This window comes from Ranitomeya variabilis, chromosome 5 (assembly GCF_051348905.1).
Source record: "Ranitomeya variabilis isolate aRanVar5 chromosome 5, aRanVar5.hap1, whole genome shotgun sequence".
NCBI lineage: Eukaryota > Metazoa > Chordata > Amphibia > Anura > Dendrobatidae > Ranitomeya > Ranitomeya variabilis.
In genome coordinates this window covers 645,405,873-645,427,166 of record NC_135236.1, presented here as the reverse complement: position 1 = coordinate 645,427,166, position 21,294 = coordinate 645,405,873, and the positions used below count along the sequence as shown (strand labels likewise).

At 39.5% G+C, this 21,294-nt stretch overlaps 1 protein-coding gene across 1 annotated transcript in view; it reads left to right on the top strand.

Annotated features, from left to right (window-relative positions):
- The window catches only part of PDGFRB (platelet derived growth factor receptor beta), a 127,445-nt gene that overhangs the window by 71,766 nt on the left and 34,385 nt on the right, over nt 1-21,294 (top strand). Inside the window, exons 9-12 of the mRNA XM_077266313.1 lie at nt 6,148-6,271; nt 7,807-8,027; nt 9,214-9,308; nt 12,687-12,819. Of these exons, the coding sequence (XP_077122428.1) occupies nt 6,148-6,271; nt 7,807-8,027; nt 9,214-9,308; nt 12,687-12,819 (573 nt within the window). The remainder of the gene's footprint in view (nt 1-6,147; nt 6,272-7,806; nt 8,028-9,213; nt 9,309-12,686; nt 12,820-21,294) is intronic.

Genomic DNA, 21,294 nt, shown 5'->3' with positions numbered 1-21,294 from the left:
TATGTGATAGCAGATGTGCACCTATACTGACTCCCAGGCTAGGGGTCCATGGCTATCCATGTCCCAAGATTACCCCTGAAGGTGGAGATGCCTGGGCCTCGTTCCTTCCTATGCTCCTAAGCAGCACTAGTCTGTACAGTGTATGGGGAAATACAAAACAAGACAGACAGGGCAGAAAAAGAAGCAGAATCACACAAGCCTCTCAAGGAAATACACAAAGGAATATAAAGTGAACAGCCCGAGAGGCAACAAAGTAATATAAAGAGACTAAACACCGTTCACAACAATTTTAGAAATAACCACTAATAACCAATAAGTGTCCACCTCTCCAGGTCAGGATAGAGAACTATGGCTGGCATTACCTGAACAGTGGAGCCAGCGTAAATAAAGTACAGACATGTCAGGTTCTCCAGCAGCATGTGACCACAGGCAATCAACAAGCTAGGTGCAGCAAAGATTTAACTCCTTCTTACCTGCCTAGGAGCCGCAGCTCTAGAAGCCAACGCCTGAGTCACTCTGTGCTGACCATAGCTACCTATGGAGTCACAAGGAGTAGTGTCTGGATCTATGGAATCCACAGATGACACCATGATAATAGGAGATGTTTGAGAAAACCTCCTTGTGACAGACTAAGGACTTTACCTGTGCCAGAAACGTGTCAGAGATAAGTGTTTCGATAGCATGAAAAAGCTTTTAATGAAACCAAAATAAAGAAGAGATTTTACAATGAACAAGTGGATGACCTGCTACATTTTTCCGTACTTTGTAAATGCACCGGTTGGTCAACAGTTCAAGCAACAACCACAACTATACGTAAATGGAGTTGTCCGAAGGTGCATGGTGAGTTCAGGAACCTTTTTCCAATATTCACCTTTCCTGTATTGACTTATCCTTGAACCACACGTCATAAACAATGCAAATTTGCCTTTTTTGATGATACCAAATTTGATCTCCATATCATATTTGATGTGACAAAAAGACAAAAAAAAAGTTCCACTATGAATGAACCAGTATTGGAAACAGAAGAACTCCTAGCTAAATTAGCACAAGTGTTGGGCAATTCCAAAGAAAGTGCAGCTACAAGTTCAGACTGCAATGACATAAAAACATTGATGTACAAATGGGAAAAAGCACTTAGCAAAGAAACACACATATGGTGGGATCACGACACGTTATTGAAAGGCAAATGATCCCACATGGTCTAAGAATAAAAAAAAATCCCAACATCTATCAAGTTGTTGTCCACTACTTCTCATACCCCTAGCTTGGCCCCCATAAAATAATAAAGCTGATACTCACCTACCGTGCAGTCACAGTTCCCACAGTGTCGGCATTCTGTCTCCTGGGGCATTACTGTCTCCACCTCCTGTCGAATTGAGCAGGAAGAGGAAGTCCGAGGACAGCTGTAGCCCAGACTTCCCCTTCATGTTTCATTTGTTCGAAGGTGGTGTCAGTGACACCGGCACTCATTGGTCTCCAGCATCACGTGTCACAACAACCGCACGTGAAACCCGGGACCGCAAGTGCCGACACCCCAAGCGCCAGCATGGGAGGTGAGTATAGGCTTTATTATTTTATTGGGTGTAAAACAGCTTGATCAAGAATCAATGGCATTGATAGTACAATAAGCTGAAAATAAATTAAGAAAAAATGAATCAGATAAAACATATTTGTCAAATTATTCTACAAACCCATTTTATGAGATGCATGACAAAATGTAAAATAACATAGAAACATTGGAAAATACCATAATGAACTTAAAATGAAATTTCAAAGAGGCTGTAAAGATTATACAGAAAAAAAAGGTGCATGAATAGAAACGAAAGTCTTTTAAAACAAATACTCCAACATCCATTTTGAAAAATTAAAACAGAACATGTTTATTTCTCTTCATCAGAATATGAAACCTCTAATTCATTTCCTGAATCTTTTGACCAGAGGAAATCTATAGTAACAAATCTCAACAAAAGTCAAAAAACGCAAAAGAGGGAGAAATAAAAAAAAACAGACAACATGTCAAATTAATTCACTCGGAAAAAGAAACAAAATCAAGCCATATTGACAATGTGATCGTTCTTACACCCAAAATTTTGTATTATGAACAATTGGAAATTCTAGCAAAAGGATTACATTTTGTCTCGGATCAAAATTTTGATTTATTTCAAGCAATACAAGAGGTTAATAGATTCTCAAGAGCAATTATACTATAAGAAAAAAACATGTAAAACGATGTAGAATCTTGCACTATTTTGAACAATCCAAATTAATTTGCAAAATTGATGTTTAGTAGTGATGAGCACTCGTGTGCTAAGCGAGTGTCTTTGGCGTGCTCGAAAAATATGTTTGAGTCCCCGCGGCTGCATGTCTCGCGGCTTTTCAACAATACTCACCTCCCGTGGCGGCGAAATCCCTGCATGTGTTGCGTCAGTCGAACAGCCACGAGACATGGAGCCGCGGGGACTCAAACATATTTTTCGAGCACGCCAAAGACACTCGGTTAGCACACGAGCATGCTGGGATAACACCTTATCCGAGCATATTTGCTCAACACTAATGTTTAAAGATATTAAAGAACAAAATGCACTAAAAGTGTTGAAAAATCAGGAACTCAAAAATAATCCCATTACCTCTATTGATGAAACACATGTAAAATTTCTCGTCTCGTATGCCTGTTTTAGATACTTTCCACTCAACTGCAGAAAAATAGTTAAAAGCTATACATGAAGAAGCCACAGAGAACAAAAAAAAAACAAAAATAAAAATCTTTTGAAAAATCAAATTAAAGCAAATAAACTTCTTAAGGAAACAATACTAATTTAATAATTAAAAATCAGATAAACAAGATGTTGTAGTCAAGGATAAAGGAATATATTCTGACCAGGTATACGAGATTCTAGACAATAATTGTACTTACAGATGGGTAAAATATAATCCTAATGAAATGTGCAAACAAAATTGATATGTGAGGGAGAAGAGTTGGCCATACTAAATAAAAAACTAAAGATTTTTTAATACCAGATTTTTTTTAATACCAGCCAATTTTCTACAGTGTTCCAAAAACACAAATAGAATGTTTTCCTCCTTCACTTCAACCGATAAAATCGATAAAATCGGGAAATGTATCATTAAGGCCGGGGTCACACTTGCGAGTGTGATGCATGAGTCTCTCTCATCAATACCCGGCACTGCCGCCGGCACTCGGGCCGGAGTGTGCAGCTGCCTGTATTTCTATGCAGCTGAACGCTTCGGTCCCGAGTGCCGGCGGCAGTGCCGGGTACTGATGAGAGAGACTCATGCATCACACTCGCAAGTGTGACCCCGGCCTAAATGAGGGGCTCAGCTAATGGGTAGATGAACACCTACGCCCACTAATAAAAAGAACCCCAGGATTTTTGAAAGACACAACATCAGTTTTGAATGTTATCAACACCATGACTTGGGACAAAAATCTCAAATTTACAACATGCATAAATTTGTATTCATATATACAAATGATATACACACACCATGTAATATAATGCATCATATATACTACATGTAATATAAACTATATTGGATGCATGGCAATAAAGTTCCAAAAACGTATATGGGAACATATCTGTGATACTGTATATACAAAGGCAATGGCACGTAATCGAGAACGGCAAAACATTTTGTAGTACATAAAATCAATTTGTCCAATTTTATGTGCCATGGGATTGATAGGGTTCCTTGTTCCAAATGAGGCTATAATTGGTGGGAAAAATTACTTTTGAGAGAAATGTATTGGATTTTATTAATGAATACAAAACAGCCTAATGGTATGAATTACTGAAATTATACTTTATTCTTATATTGAAATATTATTCAAATATTTTGTCCAATAACTATGACATAAATACAGCAATATTAAGTAAATTCTCATTGTGAAATTTGCATGTTCATTTTGTATAATACATTTGATTGGCTGTCATGATTTTAAATAGCCTGTTCAGGATGTCTGTGTGATCTGTATGACTGTGTCACGGTGTGACTGTGGGATAGCAGAGGTGCGCCTATACTGATCCTCACCCTAGGGGTCTCTGGTTATCCCTGTCCCAGGATTACCCCTGAAGGTGGAGATGCCAGGGCCTCATTCCTTCCTATGCTCTTAAGTAGCACTAGTCTGTACAGTGTATGAGGAAATACAAAACAAGACAAACAGGGCAGAGGTGGAATCACAATCATGATCTCTGTGACTAAGGGCGGTATCTGCTCCCGAAACGTGTCAGAGATGAGTGTTTGGACAGCATGAAAAAGCTTTTAATGAAGCTGAAATAAAGAAATGATTTAACAATATACAAGTGGATGACCTGCTACATTTTTCAAAACTTGGCATATGTACTCAAACACAGTGAGAAAGAAATGCTGGATCCTAAAAGGCCAAAATTTGCAGAAACGTAAAGTGGTTAAACGGGTGAACTTGACAATAGAGAAGATGGTATCATTATATTGATTAACCTATATGTTACAAAACCTGACAACCCCCTTAATTCCTTTCAGCAGAATGCAAATAAAAGTATTTTATCATTTTTATTTTTTATGATAATTTTATGCTAATGATTGTAGCAAAGTTATGTTCTCAGCAAAAGATTTATGACCTATCCAATGTGCTCGCTGTTGCAATCAGGGCTATAGACACACTGCTGTGGCAGGGCACTTGGTCGACCACCTCAGTCTCAAAAACAGTTTGAGCCCCTTTCCTTTATTGTTGCCGCAATCTTGGCCATTTCTTCAAGAGGCAGCTGTCAAATACAGCCATGATCACAGCATTGGAAATGTGCAGCGTAGAGAAAATTAAAGGGGTAGTCCAGCTTTGGGGTACAAATCTACAGTCACTTTATGTGACTGCAGACCTGTGGACTCTCACAGTGCACACATTGCACGCTGTCAGGATTCCCCAATAATGCTGCCGGGAGAGGGCGGGCGTATGACTGCAAGTATGCAATTTGCATACATGTGGTCACATGCCGACTAGACGTGCATGGCCTCGCTCAATCCAAGTGAATTGAGAAAGGCAGGAAAAGTCTAGTTGGAAAGTGGCCACAAGTATCCAAATCGCTCACGTCGCTGCCATTGGAGAATCCTCATAGCATGCAGTGTGTGATCTCTGAGAATACAGAGGCCTGCAGTCACGTACAGTAACTGCAGACTTGTACCCCAAGGCCGGACATCCCCTTTAATTCTCTCTATACTGTCCACAGCTGCCACTTGAAGAAATAACCATAAAGATTTACAAATATGCAGTCACATAGCGTGACTACAGACTTGTACCCCCAGGCAAGACAACCCCTTTAATGTCTAGCCACCAGCATTTTACCATTACAGTGTTGAGCAGAATAGGAGAGTAATTATCATTTTTCATTTATTTCATAACTCAATAGTACACGTGAAAATAAGAAGCTGTATAACATACCTTATTACAGAAATTCGATTCTTTCTCCTCCTGGACTGATCTTTCATTCATGGTAAAAATTTCAGTGAATATAGACTTTCCCATTACTGAGATAGGAGATGGCAGTTGGTGCTCATAAAGTTCTATGGAGATCTGTAACTGTCATTTCATGAGAATTTTCAGCAGAATGTCTGTGTCTGCCTCTAGCTCCTCCCTAGAATGTCTGTGTCTGCCTCTAGCTCCTCCCTAGAATGTCTGTGTCTGCCTCTAGCTCCTCCCTAGAATGTCTGTGTCTGCCTCTAGCTCCTCCCTAGAATGTCTGTGTCTGGCTGTAGCTCCTCCCTAGAATGTCTGTGTCTGCCTCTAGCTCCTCCCTAGAATGTCTATGTCTGCCTCTAGCTCCTCCTCCCTTTTCCATAGAATTTTAAAAGCACCAACTGTCATCTCCTATCTCAGTCTTTTTTGAGTACAGATGTTGCAGATTTTACTCATGAATTGAGAATAAAAGATTAATCCAGGAGCGAAAGACACAGATTTCTCTGATAAGATACATTAGAAAGTTTATTGTCACTATTGATTTATGAAATAATTAAAATGACGGTTACGTTTTAAATAGTGAATTAGCTTTCCTATGTACCAACACTACTTTCATTTTTCATGTTTTGAATTTTTTTAAATTCCAAAAAGAGAAACTGGTAAATGAAAAAAAAAAAAAACTTTCTCTACATTTTTAGTTCCAGTTGAAATTCAGGAAATAATTGACACTCATCCAGCAAATGGTGGACAATTAGTGACATGCGTGGGCAAAGGTATGCCAATGCCAAACATCACCTGGTTCTTCTGCAGTGAAATAAAAAGGTAAGTCATTGGTCTTGTTGATATTTTGCCATACAAGCTGCATAACCGCAGTGCTGCATTACTGCAGAAGGCAAAGCATTATGGGTTTTTAAAGGAGCGTGTGGTAGCTTTGGCTGTGGTCACTAGGGTGGGGTCAGATAGTCTCATCTCAGCACCATATAGTGCTCCTAATAAGTGGGCACTTTAGAAGCCAAACATTCTCAATATATTCTTGAAGGTCTTGTCCACGGTTCAAAAAAGGAATGTGCCTTTTTTTCCCAAAAACAGCGCCACCTGTGTCAATCAATAGGATGACTCTTGACTGGAGAAGAGCCCCAATACCCAACATAATATTCGTGGACACCCTCTTTATTAAATGATATTTTTTACTAAAGAGGACCTTCTACCAGATCAAAAGTAGCCAGTCTTGCCTCTTATTTTATTCCCATTGCTCCCCCTGATTATTCTGTTTTGTTTTTTTTTTCAAAATCCGTCATACGGTTCCAGAAATATGGACCTTTTAATTTACTTCAAATTTTTATGGTCTTTTCCAATGGGGCTGTCACGGGTTTACTGCAACAGAGAGGAGCCAGAAGGCTGCAGAGTCTGATTTCTCCTACTCTTGCACTGCTTAGAAGCACTTCACCTTCATATTAAAAGGTTAAGGTTTGTTTTAGCAGTGCAGGGGTTAATCTGCTCAGTTGAGAGCTCTTGGAAGCTTTCCTTCATTAAGGCTCTCAGCTGTTCACTGTTAGCCACTCCCATCTCCTATATAATCTGGGCCCTGGCTAGCACTCATTGTCAGAGCTAGCTTATGCTGCATGTTTAGGAGATAGTGGTTTGTGGTTGTTGTTTGAGAAGGCACCTGGTGGATTTATCTGAGACTGTTGCTAGGTTTTGGGTGTATGCTAATTCCCCTCCTACTTTGGTTTTACCCCATCCTCCACTCCCCTGTGTATACCTCTGTTATATGTGTGAGTATATTTGTAAGATTAGTATTTTTGATTACCCCTTTTCGTAGTACCTTGTTAGTCTGGTTGGTGTAATATGGCACACTACTACTCTCCTCTTCCCTGGGTGGGGGAGGGGTACAGATTGAGGGCAGATTGGGAAGCTAAGGCAAGGTACGTGGCCCCAGTGTCTTCACCATCAGAAGTAATCAGGGCGAGCTAGGGTGCCCCTAGCATTAGGGTCAGGGAAGGAGTCCCTGGTCCTGGGACACCCGACAACAGTGGTGACAGGGCCATTTCTGAGAATTTTATAGTAAAGAAGCCTAGAGACACTCCCCTAATGATCATGTGAACCACACCCCATAAGAATTAGCATTAAATTAAAAAACCCATGTGTCTGGAACCATGTAGCGAATCTAACAAAACGGAATACTCTGGGCAGAAGAAGGGAAAAATAAGGGCAAAAACTGCCCACTTTTCACCTAGTGACAGATCATTTTTAAACTCTCAATAAAAATAAATACTTTGAACATTTTGTTTTAAAAAGCTGGGAAAAGACATATAAGTTGTCCTATTTATTTTTCTCCCATCCTTCTATACCCTTAGATGTAGCAGTAAAAGTTGGGAGCTGTGGAAGCCCCTGGACCACATAGCATCACAGATGGAGTTTGATATGAACACCACGTATACTCAGCCAGAATACGGAACTTATGAAGTTAAGAGTGTCCTACATATCCGGAGTGTGGGAGATTCGCTCTCAGTGCGTTGCGCTGGGGAAAATGACCTCGGAGTTGAACATCACCGAGATGTAACACTTGTACCTCACTGTGAGTATGTCACTATTTTCATGGGAACATATAAGGAGAACTAAAACTTGTACTTACAGTTAGGTTCAGAAATATTTGGACAGGTGACACAAGTTTTTTTTGCATTTTATCATTTTACCAAAATATATTCAAGGTACAGTTATATAATCAATATGGGCTTAAAGTGCAGACTCTCAGCTTTTATTTGAGGTTATTCATATCCTAATTGGAGGAAGAGTTTAGGAATTACAGCTCTTCAATATGTTCCTGCCTCTCTTTAAAAGTAATTGGACAGTTATTCTAAAGAGCTCTTTAATGGACTGCGTGGTCTATTCCCTCATTATCCCATAATCAGTTAAGCAGGTAAAAGGTCTGGAGCTGATTCCAGGTTTGGCATTTGCATTTGGAAGCTGTTGCTGTGAACCCACAACATGTGGTCCCATTAGCTCTCAACTGAAGTGAAACATACCATCAATAGGCTGAAAAAAGGAAGATATCCATGAGAGAGATAGCAGAAATGTTAGGAGTGGCTAACGGAACACAAATGGGTTAAGCTGCGCTGTTGTCGAAGGACGATGAGAAGACAGGAATCTAAAGAAGGACGTTTAATAGTCAAAGAATTTCGAAGCTTAAAACTTCTTCATCAGGACAAATCACAGTATCTATCATTGAGCGTCTTCTGAGGAGTTTGTAACTCTTTTATCTGTCTTTATCTGAACTCCTTTCTTCCGATTCGTGACCACAGACCACATCAAAGTTGAGCTGCACTTTTATCAGGTCATAAAAAGAGCTCTGGAAAAGATTGCAAACTATCCATTAGAATGAGCTCACTGACAGATTCTCAGTTAACTCATTCTGAAGCCAACAATGTACAGGAAAGCAAAGATCCTTTAAAAGTTTATTGCCAAAATTATATGAATTGAGGTTAAAAAAAATATGTCTATATCATGCAGAAGAAAATGTACCGCTACTATAAGAATATTAGAAGTCACCTTGGAGTTCTGTGACCGGGATAAAACTACTTAGCCTGTGGTTTCCCGATTTTGTCTGGTCATGGACAAGCCCGGTGACTTCTAATATTCCTATAATTTACAGTAGAGGCGCATTATCTTAGATTTAATTACATTTGGGTAAAAAATAAACATCACTGCAAACTGATTATTTTTTGTACTTTTCTTATTATGTATATTTTTTATATTTGTTCCAGATTTAACCTTTAAAGTCATGCTAATCTCTGCTGTTCTGGCTTTGGTCGTGCTGTTTTTAATTTTCCTTATAATCCTGATTGTCCTCTGGCGAAAGGTATGTGTATTGTATTAGTTTTATATGTTGATGAAGGGTTTTTTTATCAAGATATTATATTAGTTCATTTAACATTTTAATACTAGATCTCAAATTTTTACTCCACTGGGAGGGCAGATTTTATGGAAAATGGGCCCCTGGGCGACAAGTAATGAAGCATCTCTGACTCCACCAACAAGGAGGCCATAAAATTCAGTGTATATACGATAATTTATTTTGTATGAATGTTTTTACCCAAATATAGTATCCATACAATACCGCCATTGATTGCCCAACAATAATGACAAATGATACTTCCATACTGTACCCACACAATATCATTATTCATTGCCCAAATACAACTGCCATGCAATGACAAAAAACACTTCTAAACAATGTCTCTATATGGACATTCATTGCCAAAATACTGCCATATAATGACAAATAATACTTCCATACAATGTCTACACAATGCCACCACTTATTGCGTAATTATTGTCATACAATGACATACAGTATGTTTCCATACAATGCATACACAATATCATTATTCCGTATCTAGATACCGCCATACAATGACACTTCCACACAATACCACTATTCATTGCTCAAATAATACTCTCACATAGTGTGATACAACACTGCTATACAATGCCCAATACAATCATTACTGACAAATAATACTTCTAAAAAATATCCACACAATCCCAACATTCATTGCCAAGATACTGCCATATTATTGCAGAAATATTTTACTACAATGACAAGCAACACTTCCATACTATGCCCAAACAATACCACCATTCATTACCCAAATAATATTGCCATACAATGACAAATAATACTTCCATGCAATGCCTACACAATACTGCCATACATGCAATGACAAATAATACTTCCATACAATGCCCACAAAAAATCACCATTCATTGCCCAAATAATATTGCCATACAAGCCTAATAATACTTTCATATGATGCCCACACAATACCACTATTCATTGCCCAAATAATACTGCCATAAAAAGACAAATAATACTTCCATATGATACCCAAAATAGTCCTACCATTTATGCAATGATAAATAATACTTCTATACAATGCCTACAAAATATCACCATTCATTGTCCAAATAATACTGCCATACACGACAAATAATACCTCAATACAATACCCAAATAATGCTGCCATGAAATGAAAAATAATACTTCAAAACAATGCACAAAAAATATCACCATTCATTGCCTAGATACTGTCGTATAATGACAAATAACGCTTCCAAACAATGCCTAAATAATGATGGGTCTAGGACAGTAAATGAGTTAATGCTGAAGCCCCTTTTGAACTGGTCAGTCAAAGGATTAAAGGGATTCTGTCAGTAAGATCAACTCTCCTAACGACATATATATGGGCATGCAGGTCTTTGAAATGTAAATCCATTTATACCTTTACATCTTCTATCTGTTGCTGCATTCCCAATAAAATAGGATTTTCATTAACATGCCAATGAAGCGCTGAGTGCTCTGGGCATGGCAGAGCACTTCCTGGTCCACTGCCTCCTCTTCCCATCATTATATTGATTGATAAATTACTGTCTAAATTCAATGCTAGATGTCACATAGTGAGGTATGAATCAAACTAAAGATTCTAATGCTAGGGAAAGGAGAACAACCTCAGGAGGCAGAGGCTCAGTAAGTGCACTGTCATGCCCTGAGCAGATAATGCCTCATCTGCATATGAATTAAAACACTGATTTCTTGGAAATGCAGCAACAGATACAAGATATAAAGGGGTCTATGTACTTAGCTTTCAAAGACCTGCATATACAGTATGAGGTTTTGGAAGGTGGGTGAGTAATCTTACAGACAGATTCTTGGGGATTATAAAGTCCCAGATGGTCCCAGTCAATGAAATGTTTCGATGCTACTATTTTAAGGTTGCTTCTGCAGGTCTAGTTCATGGAAAACCCTTAGTAAAGTGTGGCACTAGATATTTGCCATCCCTTTAAAGTGCCTTTTCCACAAGTTTTTAGTCTCCTAATATAATATAATGAAAAGTAGTAATAATTTTATTCATGGATTTTTTTAGTCTTTATTAGTTTGCTGTCTGTGGTCTATGTATACCAGGATATATCGTAGTAACCCACTGATAGTTGTGACACATTGTTTGCCCACATTTCTAGGTCTTCGATTATAATCTTTTCCCATTTGGATCTCGTTTTATTCTTGGCAAAAAAAAACTGAAGAATCAAATAAGCCAAGAACCATAAATTGCATAAATTGTTCTACTGTGTAAGTGGCAGTAGAGTAGTCTATCCAACAAACACCCCCAAATATTCTGGCAGATGCCATTAGCAAGAAGTGTCAGCAATGCATCATTATGCAAAGCTTTGGAAACCAACGGAATGTTTTTTAAAAAAAGATAATTTGTTTGTTGGTGCAACGTAAAGGAAAATGTATTTAATTCCTTCTCCAGACAGAAAGAAATATGGGCCAATCGCTTAACCTTCTCAAATTCCACCTCCGATAAACTATCGAAAACTCGGTGTACAGTATACAATCAATAAGTTGTGATGTCAATGATCATGAGTCATGACCAGCAAGTTGTGATGTCAATAATCATGAGTCATGACCAGCAAGTTGTGATGTCAACGATCATGAGTCATGACCAGCAAGTTGTGATGTCAACGATCATGAGTCATGGCCAGCAAGTTGTGATGTCAATGATCATGAGTCATGACCAGCAAGTTGTGATGTCAACGATCATGAGTCATGACCAGCAAGTTGTGATGTCAATAATCAAGAGTCATGACCAGCAAGTTGTGATGTCAATGATCATGAGTCATGACCAGCAAGTTGTGATGTCAACGATCATGAGTCATGACCAGCAAGCTGTGATGTCAATGATCATGAGTCATGACCAGCAAGTTGTGATGTCAACGATCATGAGTCATGACCAGCAAGTTGTGATGTCAATAATCATGAGTCATGACCAGCAAGTTGTGATGTCAACGATCATGAGTCATGACCAGCAAGTTGTGATGTCAACGATCATGAGTCATGACCAGCAAGTTGTGATGTCAACGATCATGAGTCATGACCAGCAAGTTGTGATGTCAAAGATCATGAGTCATGACCAGCAAGTTGTGATGTCAACGATCATGAGTCATGACCAGCAAGTTGTGATGTCAATGATCATGAGTCATGACCAGCAAGTTGTGATGTCAACGATCATGAGTCATGACCAGCAAGTTGTGATGTCAATAATCATGAGTCATGACCAGCAAGTTGTGATGTCAACGATCATGAGTCATGACCAGCAACTTGTGATGTCAATGATCACAATCATGACTTCCAAATTTCACATGAAAGATTGCTTATTTCTTATTATTAAATCTGCAGAAACCACGTTATGAAATTCGGTGGAAGGTGATTGAATCGATCAGCCCTGATGGACATGAGTACATCTACGTGGATCCTCTACAGCTTCCATATGACTCAAGCTGGGAAATTTCGAGAGACAAACTAGTTCTAGGTAATTGCCGAAGCTTACATTGCATGCTGGGTGGAATGGGTCTTACCTTTTCTCGGTCTTAGGCCAAACAACAACACATAAGGTACATGTTTGGCCAATTGGAGATGTTGTGTGGTTATTACAGCCCATTTACGAATTTGAGCCATGTCAAAACTGATATAAGACTATTAGATGGGATAATTTATTTCATAATTTGGCTTTTTATGGTCATGATATTGTTGTAAGACATTTATTTGTATACTGCAGGCCTGGGGTACACATTCAACATACAGATGACCCTTATCTCGTGAAGAAGGTCATCTACTCATATGCTTTAACCATTGTTAAATTTAGTAATCAGGGGAATCCGCAAATAGCACTTTCCTAACCAAACAGAGGAGACGTATTTCCTTGACTATGGTAGTCAATGAGATTGACCAATCCCAAAGGGTCTTTGAAGCATCATGGCCTTCAACTTTAAATTCATGGTTTTCTGGATCTTCAAATTAATGAAACCAAAACATTATTAGCTCAGAGATCCAAATATCCTCAAGATAAAGGGTTATTCCCATCTTCATGGACAGATATTGTTGGATAGTGTTTATAAATACTAGCAATTTTTGCAATTGACTGCTTAATAAATTGTTCAGACGTTCATGAGATGTTAGCTCTTTTGCTTTGTTTATAGTTCGTTTTCTTGAAGACCGACCACCACTTCCAGAAAGCAGGACATGCATAGTGCTTACAAGCTCTTTTTCTGTTGGGTTTGTAAGGGCTGTTTTGAAGCAAGATCACTGGAGTACGTTGTTACCTCCTAATCCCAGCTGGCTTCAGTGCAGTGGTAACAAGCTAGACGGTAGTAGTGGTCAGTCTCTTAGCCGACAAGCTGTAAACAGGTAGAAAAGTGTCAATATCTCAAGAAAGCCTGAAAATTTGGGATGAGTAGTAATTGGCAAGAGTGCTTGTTTTTACAAGCCCTATCTGAAAATATCCACTTATGAAGATCGGAATCCCCCTTTAAAAAACAATGGAACAGGACTTAGGAGAGCTCTATTAGTCACCTTGTTCCAAGGATGTTCATGTCTTAGCAGTGGACCATGCGGCTGCAATGTTGCACCTCTATAAAGTGCGCGAAAGCAGTAGTCATGACCGAGCTGCTGTCCGGTTACGCTCTGGCACTTTACAGACGTTGTTCCAGCCCCAGCATACTGTCAGGCCTCCACTGCCTCCAGGTTTCTGTCCTCAAGAGCCACCGCACACCGTTCAGGGGACACCAAGTTCTTTACATCAGGCAAATGTTTACTGGCCAGTTCACATTCATCAGGTGGTGACAAGTGGGGTAGGGCACAGCATTTCATGTTTCTTCCTTCCTTAGTACAGTTCAACCCTGTCAGTCGTTTGTCCTGGACTATCGCTAAGCCCACTGACTCCATCAGTCTCGGGACCGGCCATCTGCCTCCCACATAATTCCACGTCCACCGACCTCAATATTTCAGAAGATCAGGCCCGCTCCTTGGTACCTGGCCTGAGCCCTAGGCCACAGACATTACCGGAATGTCCTTCAGGGATATCGGCACGGCCTCGCACTGCCTCGAACGATTGATACATGCTGCCTCTAGCAGCCCACTGCACCTAAACCTGACCATGACAATGCACTTTACTATCTGCTAGCCTTTTTATTATCACTAGCTCCCACCCACTGGGCTAGTTCTTTCCTTAACTGTTTCCTATCCTATGTCCTCCTTTCTTCTATGTATTCTGTAACATCTAAGTCAGGGGAGGACATATCATTGGTGCAACCCCAAAAAATATGGGGCCCATTTTCACCTTTAAAGCAGGTGTAATTGTGTATTATGATGAGCTATTGGGCTGTGAAGGGCCCAAATACTGTCCGCACACATGGGCCCTTTTCAGCCACTGATCCAATTACCCCAAGGCTCTGATCATACCATGCTCTTATACGACATGACCAGAGATAAGACAAATACTGCTGGTTCCTAGTGGACCATGAAGGTACCAGTTCCGATCTATGTAGGCCAACACATCGCCTCCAAAAGGCAGAAACATCTGTGCTGTTATACAATATTAGCATTTATACAAATGTGATTAAAAAACATATGGCGCTGGAATAATCTCCCACCTAGTTCACACAGTAAATGTCAGCGTAGCTAAGCATATGTTTGCTATAACTGTAAGGTAAAAATATAAGTTTATCATATTCTTCATTACTTTTTTACTATTGATAATACTGCCGGCAAATATATCATGTTAAAATCAGTGATTATTATTTTAAATGAGACTGTAAGAACAAAATGACTGTTCAAACCAAGCACAGGTGCTCAGTGCACTCACGTGGTCAAACAACTCAGTGCACCTTTCCACCTACTTGTTTTCTATCTATATCAACCGTCTTCTGGTGCTGTAAAGCCAAGGCTGTCAATCAAGGAAGAGGAGGGTGAGGATAGATGGATGTTTTTCATGAAATAGACAGATTCATTAGGTAAAACTGTAGCTGTTATCACTGTGATCTTCAGCATAGCTTAGCTGAGCTGTGCTTAAAGCCCGGCTGTCAGATGTTTTTTTAGGCAGGGTCATTAGATGCATTTGTTTTTCATGAAATAGAGAGAGTTATTAGGTCAAACTGTAGCTGTTATCATTGTGATCTTCAGCACAGCTTAGCCGAGCTGTGCTTAAAACTCGGCTGTCAGATGTTTTATTAGGCAGGGTCATTAGGTGCATCTGTTTTTCATGAAATAGACAGAGTCATTAGGTCAAACTGTAGCTGTTATCATTGTGATCTTCAGCACAGCTTAGCCGAGCTGTGCTTAAAACTCGGCTGTCAGATGTTTTATTAGGCAGGGTCATTAGGTGCATCTGTTTTTCATGAAATAGACAGAGTCATTAGGTCAAACTGTAGCTATTATGATTGTGATCTTCAGCATAGCTTAGCTGAGCTGTGCTTAAAACCAAACTGTCAGATATTTTATTAGCAGGGTCATTAGATGCATCTGTTTTTCATGAAATAGACAGAGTCATTGTGTCAAACTGTAGCTATTATGATTATGATCTTCAGCATAGCTTAGCCGAGCTGTGTTTAAAACCAAACTGTCAGATATTTTATTAGGCAGGGTCATTAGATGCATCTGTTTTTGATGAAATAGACAGAGTTATTAGGTCAAATTGTAGCTGTTATCATTGTGATCTTCAGCAAAGCTTAGCCGAGCTGTGCTTAAAACCAAACTGTCAGATATTTTATTAGGCAGGGTCATTAGAGGCATCGGTTTTTCATGAAATAGACAGTCAGTAGGTCAAACTGTAGCTATTATCATTGTGATCGTCAGCATAGCTTAGCCGAGCTGTGCTTTAAACCCGGCTGTCAGATGTTTTATTAGGCAGGGTCATTAGATGCATCTGTTTTTCATTAAATAGACAGAGTCTTTGTGTCAAACTGTAGCTATTATGATTGTGATCTTCAGCATAGCTTAGCCGAGCTGTGTTTAAAGCCTGGCTGTCAGATGGTTTATTAGGCAGGGTCATTAGGTGCATCTGTTTTTCATGAAATAGAGTCATTGTGTCAAACTGTAGCTATTATGATTGTGATCTTCAGCATAGCTTAGCCGAGCTGTGTTTAAAACCAAACTGTCAGATATTTTGTTAGGCAGGGTCATTAGATGCATCTGTTTTTCATGAAATAGATAGATTCATTAGGTCAAACTGTAGCTATTATCATTGTGATCTTCAGCATAGCTTAGCCGAGCTGTGTTTAAAGCCCGGCTGAAAGATGTTTTATTAGGCAGGGTCATTAGGTGCATCTGAGCATGCTCAACTGAAAATATTAGCATTTCTGGAGGATGATCGCTGCAGAAGAGTTATTATTACAGGGGTTAGTGTAGATTAAAAACAAGTTGTATTGACACACATGATAAATTCTGTGTGTACAGAAGACTATGACCGCATTATGATTTGGGGAGAAACTCTTTAAATAGAGGAACCGGGCAATAAAGTGAATCTGTTACCAGGTGAAGAATAACCTCTTTAAGACTCTGAAATAACAGACACTATTACCATTCATGACTATTGTACATGATCTGATCCTTATCGCCTCTTGTTTTTATAGACACGCTAACGCATTTCATTACTTTTTTTATAACTGTGCCCGTCGCCTATTGCCAATACTACACTTATGCCAAATAACTGCAATCACCTGACTCTATTCCGTGCTGCCAGGTTTAACAGTACATTATATATTCATTTCTTATTATTGTCAAAAAAAATAAAGCTGTCACCACCACCTCTGTCCCGGAATCTCAGCTCTCTACAAGCCGTTACCCGCTCATTAGTGACTTTGCTGCAGGCTGCCAATTATACTTTACTGCCAATCGACACAGAGACGGCGTAGAAGTGTAGACTGAGAATGCAAATGTCCTCCTTTATGTTCAGCGAGATGGAGATAGTATAATAAAGGCAGCCAGTTATCATTATCACCAAGTGCCGGCATTTCTAATAGAAGAGAATGGAAAGGCAAATGATGCCCCCATGTGGTGACCATGGGTATTACATGATAATGGAAAACATTTGTAAATGATTGCTGCCCATAATTATGGAATTTAACAGTTATAATAGCACATTATGAGTAAAGCCAAACATAAAAAAGCCAAAAAAAATACACAAAAAAGTTCTATTCAAATAAATTCGATAACATATATCATTTGCTTTGTAATCAGAGGGGCCTCATAATTCTGTGCTCTTCATATAGGATAGGAACCAAATCAATGCTGGAACCAAGTGCCAGACTGCAAGAATTGGAAAACCATATGTATTAAAAGGAATATCTCTATAGGTTTTTGCCACCTATTCTAAGATTAGCATAATGTAGAGACAGAGACCCTGACTCCAGTGATTTGTCACTTAATGAGCTGCTTGCTCTAGTTTTCATAAAATTTGTATTTTATCAGCAGGAGATTATCACTAGAGGACTAGTATACCTGCTATCAGGTAGTCCGACCCCGCCACTGATTGGCAGTTTTCTGCCTATGCATAGTGTACACAGAAAGCTGGCAATCAGTGGTGCGGGGTTACACAGAGCTCAGCATTCAGAGGGCTGGTAGATTTGCAGCAGTTATTACAGTGATTTTATCCAAACTGTGGCAACCAGCCCATATTAAGTGATACATCACTGGAATCAGGATCTCTGCCCCTACATCTTGCTGATTTCAGATTGGGTAGAAAAAACCTGGTGACAGATTCCTTTTAATCTCTTGACTTAGGTATTACAGAGTCTGATGTATAATAACAAACCCCAACAATACCTTCCAACCATGCTTCAGAATTGTCAACACAATCATGCTCAGTACAGCATAGATCAATCCAATCCCGAAAAAGGACATCACTGATAATAATAATAATTTTATTTATATAGCGCCAACATATTCCGCAGCGCTTTACAAATTATAGAGGGGACTTGTACAGACAATAGACATTACAGCATAACAGAAATCACAGTTCAAAACAGATACCAGGAGGAATGAGGGCCCTGCTCGCAAGCTTACAACCTATGAGGAGAAGGGGAGACACGAGAGGTGGATGGTAACAATTGCTTTAGTTATTTGGACCATCCATAGTGTAAGGCTCGGGTGTTCATGTAAAGCTGCATGAACCAGTTGACAGCCTAAGTATGTAGCAGTACAGACACAGAGGGCTATTAACTGCATAAAGTGTATGAGAACATGATGAGAGGAACCCGATTATGTTTTTATCACACAGGGATAGTTAGGTTAATGCGTTGAGGCGGTAGGCCAGTCTGAACAAATGCGTTTTTAGGGCACACTTAAAACTGTGGGGATTGGGGATTAATCGTATTAACCTAGGTAGTGCATTCCAAAGAATCGGCGCAGCACGTGTAAAGTCTTGGAGACGGGAGTGGGAGGTTCTGATTATTGAGGATGCTAACCTGAGGTCATTAGCGGAGCGGAGGGCACGGGTAGGGTGGTAGACTGAGACCAGAGAGGAGATGTAGGGTGGTGCTGAGCCATGGAGTGCTTTGTGGATGAGGGTAGTAGTTTTGTACTGGATTCTGGAGTGGATGGGTAGCCAGTGTAATGACTGGCACAAGGTAGAGGCATCGGTGTAACGGTTGGTGAGGAATATGATCCTGGTTGCAGCATTCAGGACAGATTGGAGCGGGGAGAGTTTGGTAAGAGGGAGGCCGATTAGTAGAGAGTTACAATAGTCCAGACGAGAATGAATAAGTGAGACAGTAAGAGTTTTTGCAGAGTCGAAAGTAAGAAAAGGGCGAATTCTAGAAATATTTTTGAGATGCAGATAAGAAGAGCGAGCCAGTGATCGGATGTGGGGGGTGAATGAAAGCTCGGAATCAAGGATGACCCCAAGGCAGCGGGCATGTTGCTTGGGAGTAATGGTAGAAGATGGCAATGTCAGGCAAAGGTAGGTTAGTAGAGGGAGAGAACACTGATGAGGCTTAGCTTCAGGGTGACCATAGCCTCTGCTCCTGATGACGTCTCATTAGCATATCTCAGCATGCCCTGAAATAAATCGTCAATAATACGGAAATAAGTAACAAAAAAATGTAAGTAAAGCAGCTAGATTAGAGAAGGAAGGATAGGGACTTTTTAATTAAAGCATGTTAGAATAAAAGCTATTGTTATTAAAATAAATAGAGAGATATTTAGAATGAAAATCAATATTAATTTCGGAATACCCCTTTAACTTTCACAGCTCTGCTGAATAGCAATGAGTTGAAAAATAAAGTGTGGGGCATATGCAATAGATTATCCAGCCCCTGATCTGCACTTTGCAAAGGGATTTAACTCAGTAACCTGTTCCATATTCAGTATATGGATACAGTAATAGCCAAAAGTGTTGGCACCCTTGAAATTGTTAAAGAAAATGAAGTATTTATCTCAACAAAAAAATATTGCAATTGCACATGTTTTGTTATATACACATTTATTTTCCTTTGTGTAATGGAACAACACAAAAAACAGAAAAAAAGGCAAATTGAACATAATTTCACACACAACCCCAAAATTTTTTGGCACCTTTCCAAAATTGTGAGTAAACAACTTTGTTTCAAGCATGTGATGCTTGTTCAAACTCACCTGTGGCAAGTAACAGGTGTGGGCAATATGAAAATCACACCTGAAACCAGATAATAAGGGGAGATGTTTATACAATCTTTGCATTGTGTCTCTGAGTGTGCCACACTAAGCATGGAGAACAGAAATCAAGATGTTTAAAACCCTTGGCACTCCAGGTAGTCTCCCTGTATGTGGACGGCATAGAAAATTGATGACAAGTATCAACGCAGGATTGTCCAGATGTTAGATAAGCAGCTACTATCAAGTTTCAAATAATTTCAAGCTGTCCTGCAGGCTGAGGGTGCATCAGTGTCAGCGAGATCTATCCATCGACATTTGAGTGAAATGAAACGCTATGGCAGGAGACCCAGGAAGACCCCACTGCTGACACAGAGACATAAAAACTGTAGCCTACAGTTTGTACATGAGTACGGCCACAATCCTTCTGTCAACGCGATTCATGATGAGACCAAGATAGTGTTTACCAAAAACAGAGAAACGAACAAAGAAAAAAACACATTACCTACAGTCAAATATGGTGGAGGTTCAAATATTTTTTTTGGGGGGGTTGTTTTCCTGTGTATGGCTCTGGGTGCCTTGACTGCGTGCAAGGCATCATGAAATCTGAAGATTACCAAAGGATTTGGGGTCTCAATGTAGTGCCCAGTGTCAGAAAGGCCCTGCAGGACAGTGACCCCAAACAAACTTCAAGAAGCATGCAGAAATGGAAGCGGCCAGCAATGAGTTCATATCTAAATCCCATTAAACACCTGTGGATAGATCTTAAAATTGCTGTTGGGAGAAGGCATCTTCAAATATGAGAGACTTGGAGCAGTTTGCAAAAGAAGGGCGGTCTACAATGCCAGTTCAGAGTTTTATGAAGCTTGTTGATGGTTATAGGATGTGATTGATTGCAGTTTTTTATTCCAAAGGGTGTGCAACCAAATATTAACTTGAGGGTGCCAACAGTTTTGTCCGGCCCATTTTTGGAGTTTTGTGTGAAATTATGTCCAATTTGCCTTTTTTCTCTGTTTTTTTTTTGTTTGTTTCAATACACTCAAAGGAAATAAGCATACAGTATGTATAACTAAACACGTGTAATTAGATTTTCTGGAACAATTTCAAGGTGCCAACAATTTTGTCCATGACTGCATACATTTCAATGAACATATATCTATATTTAGAGCCTACCCTATTAGATTTTATAGGTTGAATCAGCACAGAATATACATATACCAATTCCTGTGCATATATTTCACTTTACACGTTGGCCACACTTGTCATGACTTAATATCACATCCAGACGAGACTCTAATTGAGATCTGCACACGACCATTGCTCAATTTCCAAAACCCCAGATCAGCGATAGCTCTGAGTGTTACATTTCACAGGAAACGCC